Source organism: Lepeophtheirus salmonis, chromosome 5 (genome assembly GCF_016086655.4).
Source record: "Lepeophtheirus salmonis chromosome 5, UVic_Lsal_1.4, whole genome shotgun sequence".
Classification (NCBI taxonomy): domain Eukaryota; kingdom Metazoa; phylum Arthropoda; class Copepoda; order Siphonostomatoida; family Caligidae; genus Lepeophtheirus; species Lepeophtheirus salmonis.
The window spans coordinates 36,250,177-36,273,542 of record NC_052135.2 but is presented as its reverse complement, the minus strand read 5'-3'; the positions used below and the strand labels follow the sequence as shown (position 1 = coordinate 36,273,542).

Here is a 23,366-nt window from a genome sequence, read left to right as displayed (position 1 = left end):
CAAATAATATTAAAAAAAAATACATATAAAATATTTTATAAAAATAAAATTTTATAAATAAAAAAACTATTTTTTAAATATTTTTAAAGATTATCCATTATTTGTAGTTCTTTTTCATCGTACATTTGAAAGCGACTTGTAAAAATTTCAAATTGTATCCTTAGCTAGAGACAGTCACAACACTTAAACAATTGAGTTTGAGTCAGAAATTAAGATAAATTAAGGTATGGCTTATAGATCACTTATTAGGATTAAAAATTATAAATGTAAGCTATAACTCTGTGTTCATGCACTGAAAATTTAGTACCACCTATATTCTAGGCCTTTTATTTTTTTCACTTATTCTGAATTCTAATGAGATGTAATAATTGGTTAAAAAATAGGGAAATTTAAAAAAATTAAAGGAAGTTGCAAGAATTACTGCTGCTGCTTTTTTTCTGCTGAGCGTTACAATAACTCCAATTTCTCCTCAATAAATAAGTTTTAATAAAATTATTCCAACTGATAGTTAAAAAATCAATAAATTAAATGATATAATTACAGAAGTGAGAAAACAAACTTCATTATTACAAAAATATAGTTTCTACAAAAAAAAAAAATACTCTTCAAAATTAGGAAACATGACATAATGATTGAATTTTTTCCACAAAAATTAACATCATATAATACAATTATAATATACAGTACTGGGATGTTTTGCCCCTTGGTTTTTAGCCCTGGGAACTTTTGCCATCATATACATATTGTGGGAAAAATACTTATTATCACTTATAATTATTTATAAATAGGTCTGATACTTTTATGCTATGATTTATAAATTAGGGCAATTGTTCCCATGGTAAAATTCCTAGGTTGAAAATTCATGGGACAAATCTTCTAGCGACCGTAATGTACATTTTGTGATTATAACTTATTTGATGATGCATTGGAATCATCTGTCCTCACTGTCCTCACGCAGCACTTGATTATAAAATAAGGACTCTGCAAGGAGGAGATTTTTCATAACTTAATAAATATTAAAAAATAGATTGTTTGATTTAAATTTTTTTTTTTCTAAAAATACAATAATCAAAAAAAAAAAAAAATAAAGATGGATAAAGACCCTTTGCTGTTAGTGAACTGGAATATTACACACTTCCACATTTATGAAACTACTTCTTATTCCTTTGAATCTACATTTTGTCGACCATACTCTTTGGTATGCTCCAGAAATATTAAATCTGATTATATGCTATTCTTTACTCATCTGGATAGTGCCTTTTTTATGGTTTATTCGAAAACGTAGGAATTTTTGATAGAATGTAAATAAATGTAATCTATTAGTTTGCTTAAAAGTCATTCTTTTGTTTTTCCTTTGATTTTTTTTTTTTCAATACTAAGACTTAGGCGTAAAGTGGTCGCTTCAAATCAATAATATTTGAGCTATTACTTAAAATAATACATGCAAACTCATCAAAAAATGATGGGTACTAGTTTTATTTCCAATATTCTTATACAGTATTGAATATTTATGATAACATTTATCAAAAATATAAATTTAATGTTGTTATAACAAATATTCGGATATCTTTTTAAAACCCAAAATTACGTGCTTTTAAGATAATTTCAAAATAAATATTCTTTCTTACTCAATATTTTTTATAGATACATTTATTTTTGGCATTTTCATAGATATTTACATGAGCAAAACGGAGAGAGTAGTTTTAAATATGATATAATATTTAAATGATGTCATTATTATTTACTGTAGTCTAATTAAATACGTTTTATTTCAAGACTCTCCGGTCTTCTCTATATTTGTACTATTTCCCCCGCTGACTGCTTTTCCTTTTTTCCTCTTCATACCGGATTTTTTAATAACCAAACACGCTTTCTAAAAGGGAGTAAGAAGAGACACTCAGAATTTTTTTTCCGCTTATAGAGGGAGCACGCAGATTCACTATGCATTTTCAAATGTATATTATTATTTGATTCAGTTGATACTTTGACGTTACTTTTATAATACATATCTATGAACAAGTAAAGGGTTCGTTCTTATAAAAAAGTAGTTAGTGATCATATACATATCAGAGAAAAGTACTCATATCAGGCAGGAAGTGATGTGAACACCATACAATTATTGTATTTTTCTGCCAAAAAAGCAGAATAGACAATATTTTTTTGTTAAAAAAATATAAAAAAAAAGAGGTTTTTTTGAAAAACCTTTCTTTCTAATAAATATAAACATATCTTCTACTTAGATATATTTATATATTAAATATATCATGTTTGAACTTTGTTTGACATTTTTATTGCTCTTTTCTTCTCCGACATTTGCTTTTATATCAAATAATAATAATAGTAACAATAAAGGTAAGAACAGAAAAAAATAATTCTGCGATTTATGTTTCTAAATATAATATAAAATCTATTATATATTGCTATTGTAATAATATATTTTTTCATCTATATAACAACTTCTTTATTTATAAATAAATATATATCTTTAACTTTTTTCATTTTTCTATATTATGTTATATGTTTATACTCATGAGTATAAAATCCATATATGAATTTTAGATACAAAAATTCTTTTATTAATGATAGAAAGAAAGAAAATAGATGAAGAAGCCTTAGAATTGATTCGTTATATTAAAAGAAAGGAAAAATAAACCCTTTTTTGACATATTTTATTTCACTTTTCTATTATAAAGTTGAACTCTTTTGTTTCAACGTCGTTGTTATTTTACCTAGAACTTGTTGATTGAATTAGAATTGTATGATATAAAAATGTGTTGTTGTTTTTTTTTGTAAAAATGTTGCATCTCATTTAAGTGCATTAATTCAATTGTCTTCAGATTTTATCTTCTGTTTTACATATTATATATAAATTTTTTCGACACATGCAAACTAACTTTTCTAGGAATTGTAGAACTTGAAATAAACTACTGTTTATTCCATTTGATTCTTCATTTTAAACAGTTTACACTAGCCAAAGGAAAATCTAATGTGCGATAAGTATTGTCGCCAAACGTTTCAGGAAATTCATTGATATAAAATGTTGGAAGGGGTTTGAAGACTTAAGCCTCAATAAAAAAAAGTAATTTTGTGAAATAAATATCATTTTTTTTAAGCATAAAAAATGTTCTTAGTGGACACATATTAAGGAATAGTTTACAGTTATAGCCTCTAATATTTCTGAAGCATCCCAGGATGCAAATTACATCTTATTTCAATGACGAAGACTACTAATTAATTTCATGAAAAATTCATGACAACTTGGAAATTATCTAAATATTTTCATATTTTTTAAATAACCTTACGTTCTTACGTAACTTTGTTTAGAGCGTATAATTTGGCTAGCACAGAAATTTAACTATTTTATATATATATAATAATTATGTAAAACTATATAATTTTTTCATCCAGAAGGAAAGCTCAGAAATTTGGTGGTCAATTTCTTTATGAAGTAACAGTGTAACTAATACTGATTCCAAAATTAATTTTGTGTTGAATTGTTTTACAGTCATCAGTACTTTATTACTGTTGTAGAACCGGGATATTAAACAACATTATAACTATTAATTTATGTTATCCTTTTATTTTGATCTATTAAAATTAGTTATTTATTACGTATTTACGAGTAATATAGTTGTAGGCATTTGAACTTTTTAATGTTATACAGAGTATATTTTATCAAAAGAAACTTTCAATAAAGATTCGGTAGTAACACCATAAATAATATTTCAACCATCCATTATCTTTATTAGAAACGAGTAATGAAGAAATCTTCATCTAAAATACATTATCTCATTGCTTAGTTTGTACAAGTTACAACTTGAAAACAAAGATACGTATGCATATATGTAGGAAGACGATATTTTTAGTGACTTAATACAATACATATAAACATAAATAGGATTAAACTACTTGGCTTCCGCATGCAATGAAATTTCGTTAAATAAAATTTATAACCTTTTTCTACCAATGAATGCAAATATCTCGATTCCAAATCTCTTGCGATTTTTTGTTTTCTTTATAAATAGATAGATATGATTATGATGGAAAATTTCAAACTACAAAAATAATATTTTATATTTATATGATAAAGGATGGCTGTTATTATGTACTATCATGCTCATGACGATTGCAAAAAAAAAAGTATTTTTTTTTTGCAATTAATATAAATAATAGTGGAGTGATTTTTCAAAAAAACAACATATTACTTTTAAAAAAAGTAATTATGATGTAATTTAATATATCTGCTCTATCTTGGATATGAAAAGCAGACATATAAAATTATTAATAAATTACTTAAATTAATTGAGGTTAAGTGAACAGTATGGCAGTACACTGATATCTCCTAAATTACTTCCATCTCTTATTTTTATTATCTTAAAGTATATTTATATATATATTACAAAACGATGAAGTGAAACGCTTTTCACCACATGACCCATATATTGTTAGAATATTTCATTTCGAAACTTTTATGTCTACAAAAAATATTATCAAAATCAATTATATGACACCTAAAAACGGTTTGTCTATGGTTATTCTTTTAAGTATTATTCAGGTATAAATCGTGTATACAGTACCTACATTTTAACAATTTATATAAATGTTTATGCATACAGCAATCCTTCGGGATAGAAACAATTTTGGAGTTCATTTGATATATCATTTTATCATGTATCAACTTTTTATGTCAGCTGAAATTGTATTAGGATTATTTTTAAAAATTAAAAAAATATTTAAAAAGGATTGTTAATAACTTTTATTTTGTATTTATTCTGAAATTTAAAAAAAAAATATAATTCACAAACGGATTTCGGAAATTAGGGAATGAATGTTGAAATGTTATACCTACCTATTAGGGTTTCTCATTTCACAGAAAATTGTGTTCATAGTTGAATCCCAGGAAATATTTTTTTTTTAAATTGCTGGTTCTAGGTAAATATCAAGATCCCGTTAGTAAATAATACTTACAATAAAATAAGTGTTTTTTTACATTTTTTTGTATATCTAGAATGAATACATTTTTGGTTAGTTCTATCTACTTTAATTTTCTTCATTTTATCATTATCAATAGTAATAACTAAATTGATTTTTTTAGAGCCTGTAGGTACCATTTTTATAATTTTTAATTTGATATGACTTGCAACCAGAAATTGGAATAGTAAGCGACGAAAAAAAAAACACTTTTTGGTGAAGTTGTGGGTTTTATAATTGTCAAATATATAGGGTTGAGCAGCAAAACGTGAACTCGAGAGGTTACTCTAGATTTACTTTAATATTTTTGTAAATCTAATAATAAAAAAAAAACATTTAAAGAAGGCCTTAGAAAACTTCACATTTGGTTGTGTAGTTTTGTTGGTTTCCCTCTCAAAAGTATCCCAGAAAGCAAAGCCCAGCGCCTTCAAATCTGGTGATGATCCTCTACAAGCTAGACAGGAACGTCGGATCATTCCTTAAATTGTGCCCTCCACTTCCTGCTTTCCTGGAGATGTTATCTCTATCATTTTCCCTCTTGACCACCTTGAAAACCAGGCTCTTAGAGTACTTCACAATGTTCATAGTACTCGCCACCTTAACTTCAGCATCTAAGACATCTTGAATGTGCAGATTTTTGGTTTCTTGCTCTCTCATGATTACGTAATGATGAAACGCTTATTAAAGTTTGTTTATGTACATAATATAGCAGAACCAGAATGTCAAAATAATCACTAGACCTTCCTATATTAAAGAAAAATTGACATCAATTTTCTGTCACGTTTTTATGTCCAACCCGAACTGTGGACTAAGTCAACTCACTATTCATATATAATTATATAAAACTTATGTTATGAAATGATTAAATTAGAGGCTCCAGGGGTATGGAGAGAACCATACTACATATTATACAAAAAATCTTCCCCCCCTCCTTCCTTCAAGATACCAACAGTATGTGGAATGAATTGTGTTCGTATCTTGAAGGATCACTGTACAAGGAAAATAATTAATTAAATACATAACGTTAGTGTCGAAAAAAAAAATACAAAGTTTGACAATTTATTTTCGTCTACCTACATATTTCGACCAAGTTGAAAAATAATTCTAAATAAAATGTTAGAAAGTTTTTTCCTTGCTCTTTTTATATTCTTAATATTACTTTTTGAAAAAATAGAAAAAATACTCGAGGCTTTTGACCGACACATAAAGTATGTACATATATAAATATTCCATATATATTGAATGTAGGTTTTAATTATATTCGTCAATAAAAAAACATTGACGTTTCTTTATGATGACTTCTCTTCGTCATCTATAAAGGATTACTTTCGTTATCTAATTACATGGCTTCCTTACAAAAATGTAAAAGGATTCATTTTGTGAAGAATAAGTATAAAGTTCAAAGTATCAATGCTTTTATACAAATTTGTAAATTATTTATTGTATACAAAAACTACAACATTCTGTACTCCACCCAAAAAATAATAAGACTACAATAGAAAATTTTTATTCCGAAAGGCAACTTGATACACATTTCCCATTCAATAATTTCAATGATTACCTTTTGTACATAATTTTGCAAAGAGTGGATACATTTATGAATAAATACAATATTATTAATAAGTTTTATTGGTTCCATTATTGGTACGGAATTTTTTGGCACTTAATCTATCAATTTTTAATCTGATTAGCTCAAATTAAATTGCAGCTTAACAACGGCTAAAGTTATAAAGAAGGGGTAACAAACTATTTCAAAAGTCATTAATCATCATAAATCCATTAAGGAAAGCGGTTCAAGCTCTTCACAATGAATTAAATACACAGACGCAAATTAAACGATGTCTTGTTGACTTGATAAGTCGTTGTCGGGAATATAAGATACGGAAGCTTTGTGAGACTAGTAGCTGTGATGACAAGCCAAGGAGAAGTTGTCCATAGTTATAAAAAGTTATAAAATAAAAGACCCGGAAGAACTTCAAGATTTTCCGATTAAGAATCTATGGGAATTTTGCAGCCATCATTGCAAGGATTTGTCTCAAGTTACTTGACAATTAAATCTTTTTAAACTCCGTAACGGTTAAAAACTCACCGACGCAAAAGAATGGAGAGGTCCAAGAAATATTTGGAAATTTGTACGAGGTAGCTCTGCATCGTCTTTAATTGACGAGAAAAAATGGCATATGTTTCATAAATTTAACCACCAAAATGTTTTAATTTCGGTTGAAACTTCTCAAAAAATCACCTTGGACAAATAAGTAATTACATTTCGTATCAACCGCCAATCTTTAATGGTCTGGGCTGGAGTTTCTTTCTCTGGCGATGCACCTATTTTTGGTTTTCTACTGGAAGGTCGTCGTATGAAACAGGAAGACTACATTTCAAAAATTGTGGAAACTGTTACACTTTCATTGTGTAAAAAAATAATCCTCAGATATCAAGAAAAACTGTAGAAACAAAAAATGATGGTAAAAAAAAAAAAGACATAGAAAGAGACAGGCGTAGAAGAAAAGAAGGAAGAAACAGAAAGAAGGGGAGAGATATTGTAAAAGAAACGGAAAATGAGGTTACATTTCAGTCAAAATCAGGCTCTTGATAACCTTAAAAGCCCCCAAAAATGTATCAAAGGAATAGGCTTGGTTAATGTTTATTTTATATGTCGTCTTACTAAATTTGAGACAGCACTGTTCGTCCATTTTGGAATCCATTTGTTATAATACTAAAAAAATACATTTTAACATATATAAAATATTATTTATATTTTGAAGGGGAAGGGGGCTTAAGAAACTTTTATAGGCTCCCCCCCCCCAAAGAGTCTGGCAATGCCACTGTTACCAGCATAAGCTTTATATAAATAATCCATCCATTTTTATAAATGTACATGAAAAGGCCTGATATATTTATGACAAGTGTTTTTTTTTTTTAATTTTTATTCTACCAATACTTATATTAAAGTTAATTAGAGTGATAGAAAAATAAGCCCTTTTAGTAAGGCTAATATAATTTATGATATGACATAAACATATCAGAACACCCTTACTTTCAGTCACCAAAAAAATAACCCAATATATATTTTGGTTATTAGTTATTAACGTAAAAAGTTTCAAAATCCTGGCAAGAGTAAATCAAAAAAAGTACATATACATTTGTAACTTGAATAATATTAGTACTCTTATTAATCATTCATTTTTTTTTCTTTATATATAAACGTTTTAGGAATTACTGATAACTATGTTAAGTTAATATGTTCTTTGTCACCAGATATGTCGTTTGTTAAAATTATTATATTTTTAATACATGATGTAAAGAGCAATTTATAGCCTTATTGAGATTTAGACGTTGTTCACATTTTCCGTAATTATACACCTATTTACATTTTTTTTAATGTTCCCTTAATTGGTCAGATGGAGTTCCACTGATTAAGTATAAGTATCCATTATACCTAGTATAACAATTACTCCATCTTACCTAGGATTTGTGTTTGAAGTCCATATTTAGTATATTTCCTTCTCTAGGAACAGCCCAGAGGCACACCTATGCACATTGAGTTTAAAAGATTAATTGATATTGAACGTGCTGTCCATTGAGCTACGTCGTACCCTTATCTACATTGTTTAAGTATATATTGGAGGTGTCAGAAATCAGGTGCTTTGTAAACTTGGCCTGAATCATAAGAATAATCAATAACCAAAAAACTTAAATATTCTAGCAAGGGAGAAAAAACGGATCACACGCAAGACGTTGTTGATATTGAGCCTAGCTACTTTTTTTATTAGGCTGTATTTGTCTTGGATATGTCATTTCGAATTAGAATGTATATATATAATTTTATAGAAATTCTGGGTGATAATTTTTTCGGTTTTGGAATGGAATTTGCAGCATATTTAACAGATTAATCAAAATAATTTATAAGTAGAGATAGATGCTATTATAACTAGTTGAAAGATACAAATGTAACATATACTCATTTTTAGAGAAACAACTCTAACATGATTTATGTTAACGAGATGACGAATATATTCGTCCACTTGTTAAAAAAATCCAACTTAAATATAAGCTCAAATAGTTTCCATTTCTTTATCAACGCATATAAAAACCCTACATAATTCATTTAATATTATTTTTCATAAAAAAAATTCAATTTTGAGACGAAAATGTTGACTTATACATACACAACAAAAATACATATATGAAATTCTTAAGTAAATAACTAATGCATTACAAATCTTTTTACAAATGGATGAGTCATCAATCTTTATTTTGAGGTTATAAAAAATGGGATTACTTAATATGTTTACTTAAATTTATGAAAATCCCTACATTATTTATGAGTACAAAAACTTCTTTGTTTTATTATTTAATAATAAAAAAACACAAAATATTATTTCTTCAAAATGATTATTTTATCCACCACAAATAAGAGTTGACCACTATTTTTATTTTACACATTAACCAAATACCTTTTTGATTATACATACACCATGATAAACTTAATCATATGTAAATATTTTGCTAGTTTTTTTATGAATTAACTCTTAAGATGTCCCAAAAGTACTCAATTTTATAGATTTTATTACAAAAAATATACGGTTATAAAGGCTGCAACCCTTTGTATCAGGATTAACTAAAAACAAACTTTATGTATCTAAGATCTGAATGATCTTCTTAAAATGTATTTTAAAGGCGATAACATCCTAACAACTTTACTAAGTTAAGTTGTGATAACTTATTTAAAATATTAAAAAATATTTATTTATATTAAACCAATTATTTTGCTGCAATAAAGTGAACATTCTTTGTAATACGTGTTTAGTCAAATGTGTAAAAAATAAACCACGGAAATAAAACATATTTTTGACATGATAATAATTACATCATTTATCTATATATTTTTTTGTTTGTAAATATCATTTTAAATGCTCAAAACATTTGTGAGAAAATAAAACATTGAGAGACAATGAATTCTTATTTTCAAATATTTCTAAGTTTAGAATTTAAACTAGTTATAATTTTTTTTTTTGATATTACTTTTACGAATTTAGGGAATCATGTCAAATCAGTTTTGATGAGAATGTGTCTATTATATAAAATAATAGCTGCAATATTATTATTTTGTAGTTACTGATGTATGCGTCAGTCCTTACATTAAATAAAAGAAGAATTCAAAAAACGACTTTTAAATAAAAAAGTAAATTATATTCACATAACTCCATTTAAAAAATGCTAAATATACTAATAAGTCCTAAACAGGACATTGTCAAGATAAAAAAGTAATTATATAAGACATGATGATTTAGGAACATACTAAAAAGTTTTGGCAATAGAAAGTAGATTAAAAGAAATATCAAGTACTTTCATAAATTTAAGTGTTTAAAATATTTCCGTTTACTACGGAGGGTGAAGGGAAAATTTGGTATTCATAATGTAAGTTTTCCCCCTTTATACGAGTATATATAATGAGTAGTGTATCTTTTATGTAATATATTATTTTATTAAGAAAAAATCTGATTTATTGACTTGCTAAAGTCACATTAACGCTAAATAACGTTGTTTAAAAATGCTAGACTATAGTTTACTATTTGCATATAGCATGCAATATGTCACCAAAATGTTTGTTCAGATTATTAAATTTCATTACTTAGGTATTTAAGGTCAATTTTTGAAATTTTATACCCTTGTATATACAAAATACAGCCGTTGAGTTTTGTAATATTGAGAAGCTTTTATAAGGAGATAAGTATTTTTACCAGCATTAATTTATTCCAGTACTAAAATAATAACCATACATCTACAATAAAAGCATCAAACATATGAAAAAATAATATATGAGATATAACTACAATCAATCAAATGATGAGATGTGTGAAATTTTTTGTTCAAAGTTCAAAAAATGTTCTTGCAATGCTTAAAATATATGCACCAATTAAGCATTTTCTTTGCCTTGATTGCCGGTCCCGATGGGTTTCGGGTACAAGTTGCAACTTAATCACAGATAATTATATTTTCTAACTTTCTCTATTGCATTATAAAAGGGACATCTTGCGCAAAAAAAATAATAAAAATATGACAAAAATCATATAATGAAGTTAACGGGCGTGTTCCGCTACTTTGTTTAATAGCTTTTTTTTTCTTAACTCTATTGCCAGTGCATCATAAATTGTCCGTAGTGTTTTATATTTGTATACAAGATATGGCAATGATTATTTCTTTTCTTACAAAATTAACAAAGCGTATCATTATCTATAAAAAAAAAGATGACACTTTTAGGGTTCTAGTAATTAAACGGTAAGAAATCCATTTATGATAGAGAATTAAGTAACTAGGAATACTCAAAAGAACAAATTACTTTATCGTATGTCAAATATTTAGCTGAAGAACTTATTTAACAATTAGTGACCATATCCAATCAAGAAAGTCGACTTATTAATGATAAGTCTTGTAAATTAATTAGTACACCTTGTAGGGAATTATTGGTTTCCTGATTAAAAATATACGTAGATAAAAATTGTAGTATATGAAGGGATTGAATGATGTTTATAATCCATAATTCATTTATTATATTTTCTGTGATGCAACCAATTATAACCACTAGTGGTTCAATGCTGTTACACAGTCTTTTTGTTTTTACTAACAAACAATAGTAAAATGAAAATTCAATTCATAGCATAATCCCGCTATCTTAAAGATCTTAAAAATGGAAAATATTTTATTTATATTTAGCTTATTCATGTTAAAATTCCAAACTAAAACAATTTTCTATAAACTAAAATAATAGGTAAATTTCCATTGTAAAATCTCCTAATATACAACATTTATGTTGTTTCTGTCCATTTGATGTAAATACAATCAAATTTGCACCCCTTTTGACACTGTTGAAAATGCAACAAATTATTGACCATGCAAAAATACTGATTTTGGTAAATATAAAGTATTTTTTTCAAATTTTTCGACTATGTGGTTTATTTATGGTCATTGTCATTGGCAACTTCTCAAGTTCCTTATTCAACCATAATGACGATTAAACATACATACTAAGATTAATTTGTTCATCCTCTTCCTAATTCCCTTTTCAATTTGTATTTAATACACGTTCTCCATTTTTCTGTTATTACAATATTTTGTTTTTGGATATTTATTATTTTAATGCATTTTCAAACAGATAACTCATACCTTATAAAAAATTTGAGACATGGGAGTCGATCTTGTTCAATAAAAAATCAACTTATTTAAAAAAAATCAAACTTGCCCTCCAGATCCCAGGAATCTGGTCTGATCAAAATTAAACATAGTTTTCGTACGTATATTATATCTAAAGTCTGTATTTGTCTCTGTTTTTGAAATAAATGCACTTTTATCATTTTTTGTCTATGCAAGATATACATCACACACATACACAAATACAGTATCTTAATTATATAAAATAATAAAATATTAAAGTCTAATACTTCCTTAATTTTCTGAATGTACTTAAAACATTGTTTTCAGGAGCAGTGACGGAGGGAGACAACTTTCACAAATGAGGCCATTTATAAATTTTAGCACTACTATTTTGCATATTTAATTTTTTTTAAAACTTCGTTAGGGAATTTTTTGTATTTTCAAGAATATAAATTCCGGATCTTTTTTTCATTTAACGACTGATTTAAAATCTTGGGTTTTCGGAAATTTTATTTTAACTTTTAGTTTAACAAAATATATCCTATCAAAGATGAGGGCATAAGCCTTGTAGACCCCATGATCACTCCACAATCATTTGTATTAAATTGTTTATGGTTTTATATCTCTTTCATAAATTATCTAATTCCACTACTCTATGAAACTGAAAGAAAATAAAATAAAACATATAAATAGGAGTCTAAATATTTGTAAGTTTCCTATTTTATAAGAAACTTTTACAACTTTTTTCCAATTGAAGAAACTTTTGTTTGTAAACAAAAAATAATTTTATGTATTTTTTTTCATAATAAGTCTATTTTATGATAAATTTATTCAAATTGTAAAATTTTACACTCAAAAAAGTTTTGACTAATTATAATAGTTTTATATATATATATATATAGATTTATTTATTGAGAACATAATTTTGAAGAAGACGGACTTGACTCAACTAACACAATAAAATAAAGATGTTTAAAGCATCAGTAACATTAAATCGATTTCTTTCTAATTGGACACCTCTTCAGAAATAATAATTATATAACAAAATTTGTAAATTCCCAAGCTTTAAACTAAAATTTAAAACTAGGAATATATTAAATAATATATAAGAGTACATTAATCATAAAATATCTTAATATTTTCCGTGTGCTGGATTGCAAACTCACATTAATTCATAATTATATTATAAAGGAAGTGGTTTTTTTTTGGAAACTAAACTGTTTTACAGTAAATTTCAATTACTCAAATTTAATGTCCACTCATTCCAGTGGGTGCTTTTGACTGAAATTGCTTGATCCACCATTTTTCTTGAATCAAAAGCATCTGTATCATATCAGCATTGGATAGGATTGGTCAAACTTGTTCTAGCACCTTTACTTTCTTATTGGATTTCTTATGTCCTCCTGAATTGAAGTGTTCTCTATTGGCTTCCAAACATTTATTGATATATTTTATGTGATCACTTAACCGATCTTTCAATCTTCTTTTGGGTTGGCCAAGATATTGCTTTGATCATTTCGTACAACAGATCACATAAACCAAATGTGTGGAAATGCAATTAATTGCAAAAGACAGTTTCTGTGTAAAATCTGATGGCGATGATTTGATAACCGAGCCTAGTTTTATATATGAACCGGTTCTACAACCATTTTCTAGACACTTTTTCATACACACATCATTGAGACTTCGTTTCGACCTATTTGGAGTCTTATGAAAAACTTTTGCATTACAAAGTAGATCCTTGAGCTTTTTCTTTTTGCTTGTAGGCAAACATTGCTGGCCTTATTTCAATTTTGTGATCCAGAGCTATTGCTCTCCAATGACGGTGACGCACTGATTAAATTTTGCTGGCAAGAAATGTTCATTGCAAGATTCAAAATAGTTATGAAAATCAGAGGGGGATATACCTCCACCTTTATCTGCCACTTTGATGATCAATTGTCCGTTCTTTTGAAGTTTTAATTAGTTTGAACAATTATGTTGATCAATTTTATTCGGTCGTACAATTATGAATTATAAGCAAATACTCTGTGTTACTCTTCGTTCTTTATTAACGAATGCACTTTATAACTGTTAGATATTCACATCTCAAGAATGAGGCATTGAATATCATAGCTTTGTAAAATACAAAAAAAAAACAGTTTGACGATACAACTACAAAAAAAACTTGTATAATAGAAATACCTTTGAATTTACAACTTTATCCACTACCATTTAATGAAAAAACCTTTTTCTAATTGTTTCATCTATTGCCATTTAATTTTATTTGAAGTAAAATTAAACTACAGTATTATTCATTAAATGCCAAAATACAAAACTCTATTTAATATGTATGTATACCCATTAGTAAAACAATTTAGTTCTTTCCATGAATTTAAATGAATTTTATGCAAGAAAAAAAAAAAAATGAAAGTATCATTATGTGACTTAACTTAAATTATATGGATAAAAACACGAACAATTAATCCTTGAAAAAAGTACAGAAAAAGTTTTGTAAAATATTTTATCCATAGTAAAGGTTATTCATGAATTGAGAACTTATAAAATACGTGGTGTAAAAATAACAACTTTAGTATAAATATATAATAATATGGAACATGAGATTAAGTTAAGGAAGAAATATTCAATTTGACAGAATTGGTTGACGTTATTTTTTTATTTCTTCCTTCCTTTTGCTCCGAAATGATTTTTTTCACCCGGGGGAATCTTTTAATATATATGTATAAATTATAGCATATTTTTATGTTACTTACATAAAAATATAGAGCTAAAATATCCGTATACATACATGTGTATTATATACTACGTATTTATGTATATACATATATGCTAATATGCTCCTGTAACCTCAATATCCAATTTTATAAAGGTGTAGTACATATTATGTATATAGGGTTTTAAAATAATCATGTCAATTTTAAATTAAACGAAGCTCTAAAGTACGTTGAAGGAATGAGTCTTCTATAAAGAATTGGCCTGTCTTTGATTTCTCCTACATTAACTCATATGGTAAAAAAAATATTTTACGAGCCTGAACTTTTGTTTGACCCAAAATTAATTTCCTTTGAATTACAAAGATGTTATAAAGCTACTCAAATATGAATACCAAAATGGTTGATAGAGGATGATAAATACAACAAAAAATATATAATAATTTGTGAAGGGGTTAACAGACTCTACTTAAACAATCAAGCCGTACAAAAGTAAACAAAAGTTATTAATTTAATGACTCTACGTTTCATTTAAAAAAAAATGTTCAATGAACGGGATACTCTAACCAATTAAATGATGTTCTCAATAATGGATCAACTTTTGCATCCAATTTTGCCGATTCTTTGATTTTTTTTAGGATTGCAGAAATTGTAGAGGTAAAAATTAGGGAGACATTTGAGTTAGCCAGTTCTTCGTGCATAAAGGTTATGATAACTTTTAAGAATGAGAGATATTCTCCGCCCAGGATGTTAAATATTATTTTTGAATTTAAAATTATTACAAAATCATTAGACGTGTTAAACTTCTTTTATTTCCATTTCCAAAACAATGTCGACACAGTCATTTCATTTCCCGAATAAGTAGGAAACTTCAATATAATTATTGTATTATGAGGATAATATAATTTGTTCTCCAGAGGGGTTCTCAATGAACGTCTACTCGAATTTTATTGATGTAGTCATTCCTTATCTTTTAAAGATTTAACGCTCTATGAAATAGTTTGAACAACTAACTTAATCACAGAAGACAAAAGGTAAAATGTATTGATCCAAAAGAAGGCAGATGAGACTAATTATAGCCATTGGAGAGCAATTAAAGATGTCAATTAAATATATAGGAGTCCTTCTACAGTATTGGGGAAACAAATTGAACTTATTATCTACACAAAAATTGGAAATGAACAAACATGATTTTTGTAGCATAGAAAGGCTTTTGATGTCTCGCACAATATTCAAGCTGGAATCGATAAAGTGAAACAGTTGAAGAGGTTTGGAGCGATAATATTTCACATAAACGAACTCTTAGAGCTGTCAAAAAGTGTATCTCTAAAAGTTTTTCAGCCCCATATGTACCTTGTTATACAGCGGCACTTCAACAACTCAATGGATGGGCTAGAGGGAAATTCAACCATCTTTAAAAAAAGGAAATATCGTAAAAGATGCAGATCAGCTTTACTTCTATTTATAACTGCAATACAATAACTCGGTATAGGGATTATAAAGTCGAACATAAGTCTGTGGTCAATTTTTTTTACAATTGGCTTGTTTGACGACTATGTCAATAGAACTGTAGAATTGAATTGTGCGTCTCAGCTAATTGCAAGAATACAAGTATTACTGAATAAATCATTATACGAGGCGTACCTTGCAATTACAAACTTTTACAGACTGTATTAAATATGTCAGGCTTGCAAGGACTATGGAAAACTGTATAATAACGGCTTTCATGTGTTTTCTAGACTGTCATGTTATTTCCTACTGTAAATATTCTTTTTTTATAAGTAGAATAGTTATGATACGAAAGATAAGATTAAATGAACACAATCGTGTGATCAATGCCTTAAGGAGTTAAAATAACCATTTTGATGAATTATTATTATGATGAACTAAATAAAATTAATCCTCAAAAAATAGTTTAACTCTTTAAAGCATCCATTACACGATTCTTTTAATTCAACCCCCTCTTTTAATTCATAACTATTCTAAGCAAAAATTAAATTTTTATTTACCAATTAAGGGTGAAAAAATTTAACTAAAATAAGATTATTCTATATACTGGTACTTATCAAAACACTAAAAAAGGTCGAATTGACGTTCAGGTCAAAATAATTAACAAAATACTTTTGATGAGCTTTAATCTAATTAACAATTAAGATTTAAGTTGTGGTTGTTCTTTTTGATGCATTATTATAACTAATTGATAAGAAAAAAATAATTACTCAAATCAACAAATAAATAAATATGGAATTGAAATGTTTTTATGATGAATTTGGTATATTAGGTTAACAGAAAATTCTGAGGCAGTTTTTAAAATTAATCTAACATTCCCCTAGTGCTTAAATATACATATTTATTGAAACACATTTAATAATAACCTAATTGATTATCATTTTTTAGTTCTATTTAACACACAAAAATCTGCCGCTTTGTGCAAAAATTTACTTTTACTAACCCCCTCTAAAAGTATACCATTCAGCTCTTACTTAGTCAGCTGACATTAAATTTATTTTTGATTAAGTTTCTTTTAAAATATATAAAATTGCCCTGTTAATATGAACAGAGTGTGACTGGCAATTTTTCAGCATGATGATGAAGATTTTTTTTTTTGCACTAATTAAGGCTTCAGGTGAAATATCAAGCAATATTCCGATCCATGTGTGGTTTTTTGTGCGCATTCTTTTGATTGGATCAAAATTGTACGAAAAAAAGTGAATATAAATCACAATAGCAAAGGGTTTCGGATATTCTCGATGCAGATGTTGATCCAAAAGGAATTTCAGACATGGTTGATGGGATTGTAAGGACAGTCTCGAAAATCAGGGTGGCCAAGGAGAATAGGAAATGATTCCAAAGGAATGAAAAAAGTGGAGGAAATAGATTGAAGAGATATTATACATTTTTCAAGTCCCTGGAGGCTAAGATCAAGGAAGATTCTACATCATCAAAGCACAGCTTGGCTGACGAGCTCAACGTGGACGAGATCATCATCAGGAGGGCAGTTCATGATGCCCTCGGCCTTAAGAGCTGTGTGAGTACTCCTACGCATCTCCTTTCCCACATGAAGAAGACCTTAATGCTTGTGAGTTGCAAAAAAGTTCTTAATTACTTTAATAGTTATCCATCGACTTTGAAGATCTTTTCAGACAAGAGGATCTCCAAAGTCTACCAGGTTTTTGAACCTCAGAAACGACAGATTTATAGTAGCATCATCAGAGGAAATCCAGGGCACCTTCAGGACAAAACCTCCTAGCAAAACAATGTGCTTGGAAGTCGTGGCCTCTGATGGTAAAAAAATTGATTCTTTCTTATTCAGGGTACCAATGAGAAAATCGGGGGTGAGTGCTATTATAAGGTCCTCAGGTGGAAAATATTACCTAGCTGAAGGCTATCTATCCTGAGATCAACTATTTGTAGACGCAAGACGATGCCCCCACCCATACGGCCTTGAAGACACATACCTTCTGCAAGGATCACTTTGCTGACTTCTGTGTTAAGACCTTCTTGCCCTCTTCCAGTACTTATCTCAATTCTCTCGACTTCAGTGTGTGGAGCCTCTTAAAGAGCAAGGTTGGGAAGACATCACACAGAAATATGTAGTATCTTAAAGCCAGCAGCAAGAAGCAATAGGCCAACACGTCTACCGATTATATTGTGGCAAACCAGCACATAGTCCCAACCTCGTGTGGAGGGTGTGGCAGACCTTGGAGTCGGCCATATTGAATAATTATTGCCAAGATTGATCACTATAAGTTTTTCAATAAAATTTTTCATTATTCTATTCTAATAAAAAGTTGTTAATGTTTTGTTTTTACTTCTTGATGCAGGAAAATTTCCCTTTTGCACTCTGTAGATAAACTTTTTTAAATAATTATTCACATTTTGTTATCATGAATTAACCTTTGTAAAGTATTTCAAAATTCCTCTCTCACAATATGTGCAAGGAACAAAGAAAATTGCCTTTAAAATTTATTCTTTGATTATATAAATGTAGATAAATATAAATTTTGTAACGACATAAAATTAACTCCGTGAAATGAATATATTTCATTGTAAGACTTATCAATATGAAGCTTTCAAAAGACGTGATCATCATAACCCTTCTTCTTAGACATTCACATATGATTTGAATCTCAATAAGAAAGGGAAATTATTTATTGGAAAATAAAAATATCCTTTTTTTAAGAATTTATTTTTTTTAAATAAAAGAAAAAAAATTTTAACTAGAAAAATTATTCCTAACGTTTGTTAAAATATTATCAACAATATATGTATAAAAAAATGTGTCTCTAATAGTTTTTTCCAAATAACGCAATATCCCTTTGAGTCAAAATTCAATCAGTTCAGGTTTTTTAAATATTGAAACTAGTTCTTATTTTATTAATTTATTTTTTCAATTCAAGGCCCTTATATCTAATAAATCAATTATGTACATTTGATAATAAAAATTTCAAACAGTCCAGATATATTTGTAAAGTCAACTAATCGGACTGTTTGGGATATTACTGTATATGCTAAAGGCAATCGATATATATCTGTAATAGTATACAAAATACTAATTCACTTTCTCTTAAGAACAGTTATGCTACTATAAAATATTATTTGATAGTAATGTCCAAAGGTATCATAAGGATCCAGTTTCAAGCTAAACAAAAGTACAACTCTCACTTAGAACAACACCTCAAGAAGTAATTTAGAAATTTCAGAATAACTTAAAAAGGTGTTTGGTTGCAATAATTTTGTTTTAAATTCACATAGTAGAATCATGTCTAAATATGTAGGCTCAATAATAAAAATAAAATTTTTTTTTTATGACTCGACAGTCAAAGAAGAAATGCTTATGTAAATTTATTATCTCTAAAAATATCAAATACTCAGATAATTTAAGTCAAGAATAATTAAAAAAGAAGTGTTTTTTTTTTAAATTACACATAAAAATATCTACATTTAATATGGATTAGATATGATGATATGGAGATTACTTGTCATTTATTTGATTTATTATATTTTTTAGGTGGAAGTTTTACTTCTCCATAGGTTTCTTGCTCCTGAAATAATATTAGTGGGTTTAACATCATTTATACCATTTTATTCTAAATGAGGTTTCTTAGTACGCTATTTATCATTTGCATTTTCACCGGACTTTTTACACTTTTTAACGAGATTTGATATTTTTGTAGCAGGCGTATCTTTACCAAAATTTGATTGGTTAAAATGGTCTATAACATTTTATCATAGAAAATACAATATTTTAAGTATAAAATATTTTTCAAATAAAAAATATATTTTACAAAATATTTTGATTGGTAAAAACCATGTCAGTTTTTACTTCTTACTCTTATAATTTTTTTAAAGTAGCATAACTTTCTATGTCAGAACATTTTTTGCTGATTGTTTTCGTAGAAAAAAATATCTACTTTATTCATCAAATATTTATATCTGCAAATACATATATAAGATCTCAAATGATTAAATATCTGATAATTAAACAAATCGGCTTAAGCTTACATTTTCATAAATTTATGACAATTAGTTTTTCTATTCCTAAATTATAAAAATTAGTTTTTCAGCTCCAAACTCATAAAAATTTAAAACTAATATTAAAATGTAGGCAAAAAAAAATTATATAGTAATTAAAAATTTCGATCTACCTTGTTTAAATGATCTCCCATTCAAGAGTAGGTGAACAAAAATGACTTTTTCACACTTTATTTTCTTTAACATCATCACACAATGATCTTGAAAGTTCAAATTTTCATATAAGCTTGAATTTGGGGTTGTAATAAATTTTGAAAATACTACATTGACACTTTACATAGAATTAAGCTTCCGGGTTGAATATTTTATTTGTAATTGGTTATGTATATATTTTTATGATCCTTATATAACTTACTGTAACATATTTCCTGTATTTCAAAAATTTTAATGTTAATTTTAATAATGAAAAAAACTAAAAAAAAAAAGGGTTTATAAATTTCTTTCCCACCACTTATTAATTGAAAACGTATTTCTTACTATACTTTTTAAAATTACTTTTTTTAATAAAACCATTCTACAGTTTTTTAATTGGAATGTCAACTTACTACATACTAGTACTACTAATCATTTAATGGGTCATCTATAAAGGAACGAAGATGTCATCAAAATAATTAAAAATAATATAAAACAGAGGATAAAAAGATAAAGAGCGGATGAGTGAGAAAGAATAAAAAATAAAATAAATAAAAAATAGTCAAAATTTAATTAAAATAAAATAAACACATTTTATTTATTATTTCTTTCCTTCACATTTACGTCCGCCCATTTTCCCAATCCAAGCCGTGCTTCTTATTCCATGAATCATCTGAGAACACAGACCGCTATAATTCTTTTTCTCAATACTGTCATGGATACCCTTTCCCCTACATCGAATTGAGAGGATACTCACATTTAATCTGTTTATTTTCTACAATTTCAGTGCAGCCTTGACGTCGATATGAGTCAAAGACGTCTAGCTTCACACCGAACTCTGCACAAATAAATCTCTTTCAAAACCTCCTGAAGAACATGAATCTCTTAAAACTAGTACAATTTGTGTCTATTTGTCTCGATTTATTACCACTAGGAAGAGCTGATTTTTCCATTTTTAAAAAGATGAGAAGGTGGACATCCGATACTGGAATCATTTCTTTCCGAAGTTCATGAATGGATTCAGCATATTTGTTTTGACTACGTATTCTCAAGTTTTCCGTAGAGATCTGTCGAAGTTTTTGGCCTCCTCTGCTGCTATTTTGTAAAAATGCAAAGTTTTTTCACTTGACAAAATTCAACTTTTAATATCAATATTTCTAAAGAATTCCAAGGCAATGGTCGATAGAATGAACGGACCATATGGGAGATCATATTTCGGTTTGGTTCTTTATAATAATCTCTTAAGGGTAAAAAAATATCTCACACGAACTGTCCCACTGAGGTTAATTCTGAAGATTAATAGACTTCTTCAGCATTAACTAAAAAAGCATTATAATTTATGGGTTCGTTTGGACTCCGATGAGGAAGGATTGAAGATATCATAGAGGACCAGGATCTACCTATGTCAGCCAAGAGACATCTAATTTCTTGAATGACGTCAGCTGCATGAAGACTCTTTCACTGAATATGGCAGGTTTTTGTTGAGTGAGTTGGATGTTTATTCTTGACAACCAGAAATCTTTACTTAGTCTGAAATGTCTGTACTGAGAGAAATATATTTTGGGTATTTAAAAAAAGAAACCAAAAATCAACATGGTAATCCAGACATTTGAAAAGGTTTTGAGGAGAACAGCTTAGCTGTCATGTCGTTCCATTAGATCAGTTGCACGCAGCTGTGACGTACGGGAGGAGGAGAAGGAAATAAATAAGGACATAGACAATAATTTCTTCGATGCTCATCTTGATTTCTACTGAGTCCAACAAAGGTTTACAATTATAACTCTACAACATATCTTCAAAGTTACTTTTTGAGCTTTTATGACCACATACAAATGTTCAATTATACTTTGAATATAACTTAATGTAGTGGAAAAGGAAGGTCATTCAAGAGGAGTTGAATAATAATGACATTAGCTCCTTATAAAAATATTTACTCTTCATATTACTAACTCCAATAAAAAAACCGCCGAGCTAAGAAATAATCCCAATTTTCATCCCTTAACATGTCTTATCCCTATTCATTTTGGTCAAGGGTGTGTAAAAGAGTCAACCCATCTAAGGTACAGGCTTTTTGATCAATTATATTTCATAATTGACATGTCACCTATTTTTTTAAAGTTTCTTTAGGTGTACCTATACATAAAGAAATCAATTTTTTAGTGCTCCCATTTTTTTGGAATTGGTCATCTAAAGAATGAAATTTGTACTTTTCCGCTCTTGTCATTATTACTTAACTTCTGAGTAATAAACTTTTTTCCTTCTTCATTCTATTTTATTAAAGACACGATTGAACGCTTGTATGTGCCTATAAAAGACATACTTTACATTAAGGATTTGTTGCGGAGTTATAACTATAAGTCCTTGTTGGACTCAGAGTAGAATAGTCTTATTTATCTTCTTGTCTCTTTCCTCTCTCATGACAGCTGATAGTAGCTGATTTAATGAAACTTCATAATAGCTAAGCTGTTCTCCTTCAAAACATTCTTCAGATTATAAGGCTGTATCCTGTTGATTTTCGGTTTCTTTTTTTTTAATTTACCCAAAATTTACTAGATTTTTATCACTACATATAAATATACATACATTGAAGGCATTGTACCTATTTACTGTGAATATAATTGGCAAAAATCATAAGAGCGAATATACATCATTACTTATGTATATAATAGTATTTCTTATTTTTTTTTGTTCGTTTGAATCAACAAATTCAATATAATATGTACATTTAGTTTTCTTTTAGCGTGATCTATAAATAAGTATATTCCTTATAATATAGTATAAAAAACCGTGGCTTTATCAATAGTATGGCAGATTCTAATTAATTAGAGTATATCATGGCCATTTGGATCGATTATTATGTCA

At 27.8% G+C, this 23,366-nt stretch overlaps 1 protein-coding gene across 1 annotated transcript in view; it reads left to right on the top strand.

Moving 5' to 3' along the window:
- The first annotated feature begins 1,974 nt into the window (after positions 1 to 1,974).
- Positions 1,975 to 23,366, top strand: part of LOC121118659 (protein turtle) — a 212,302-nt gene continuing 190,910 nt past the window's right edge. Inside the window, exon 1 of the mRNA XM_040713250.2 lies at positions 1,975 to 2,352. Coding sequence (XP_040569184.2) covers positions 2,265 to 2,352 — 88 coding nt within the window. The 5' untranslated portion in view covers positions 1,975 to 2,264. The remainder of the gene's footprint in view (positions 2,353 to 23,366) is intronic.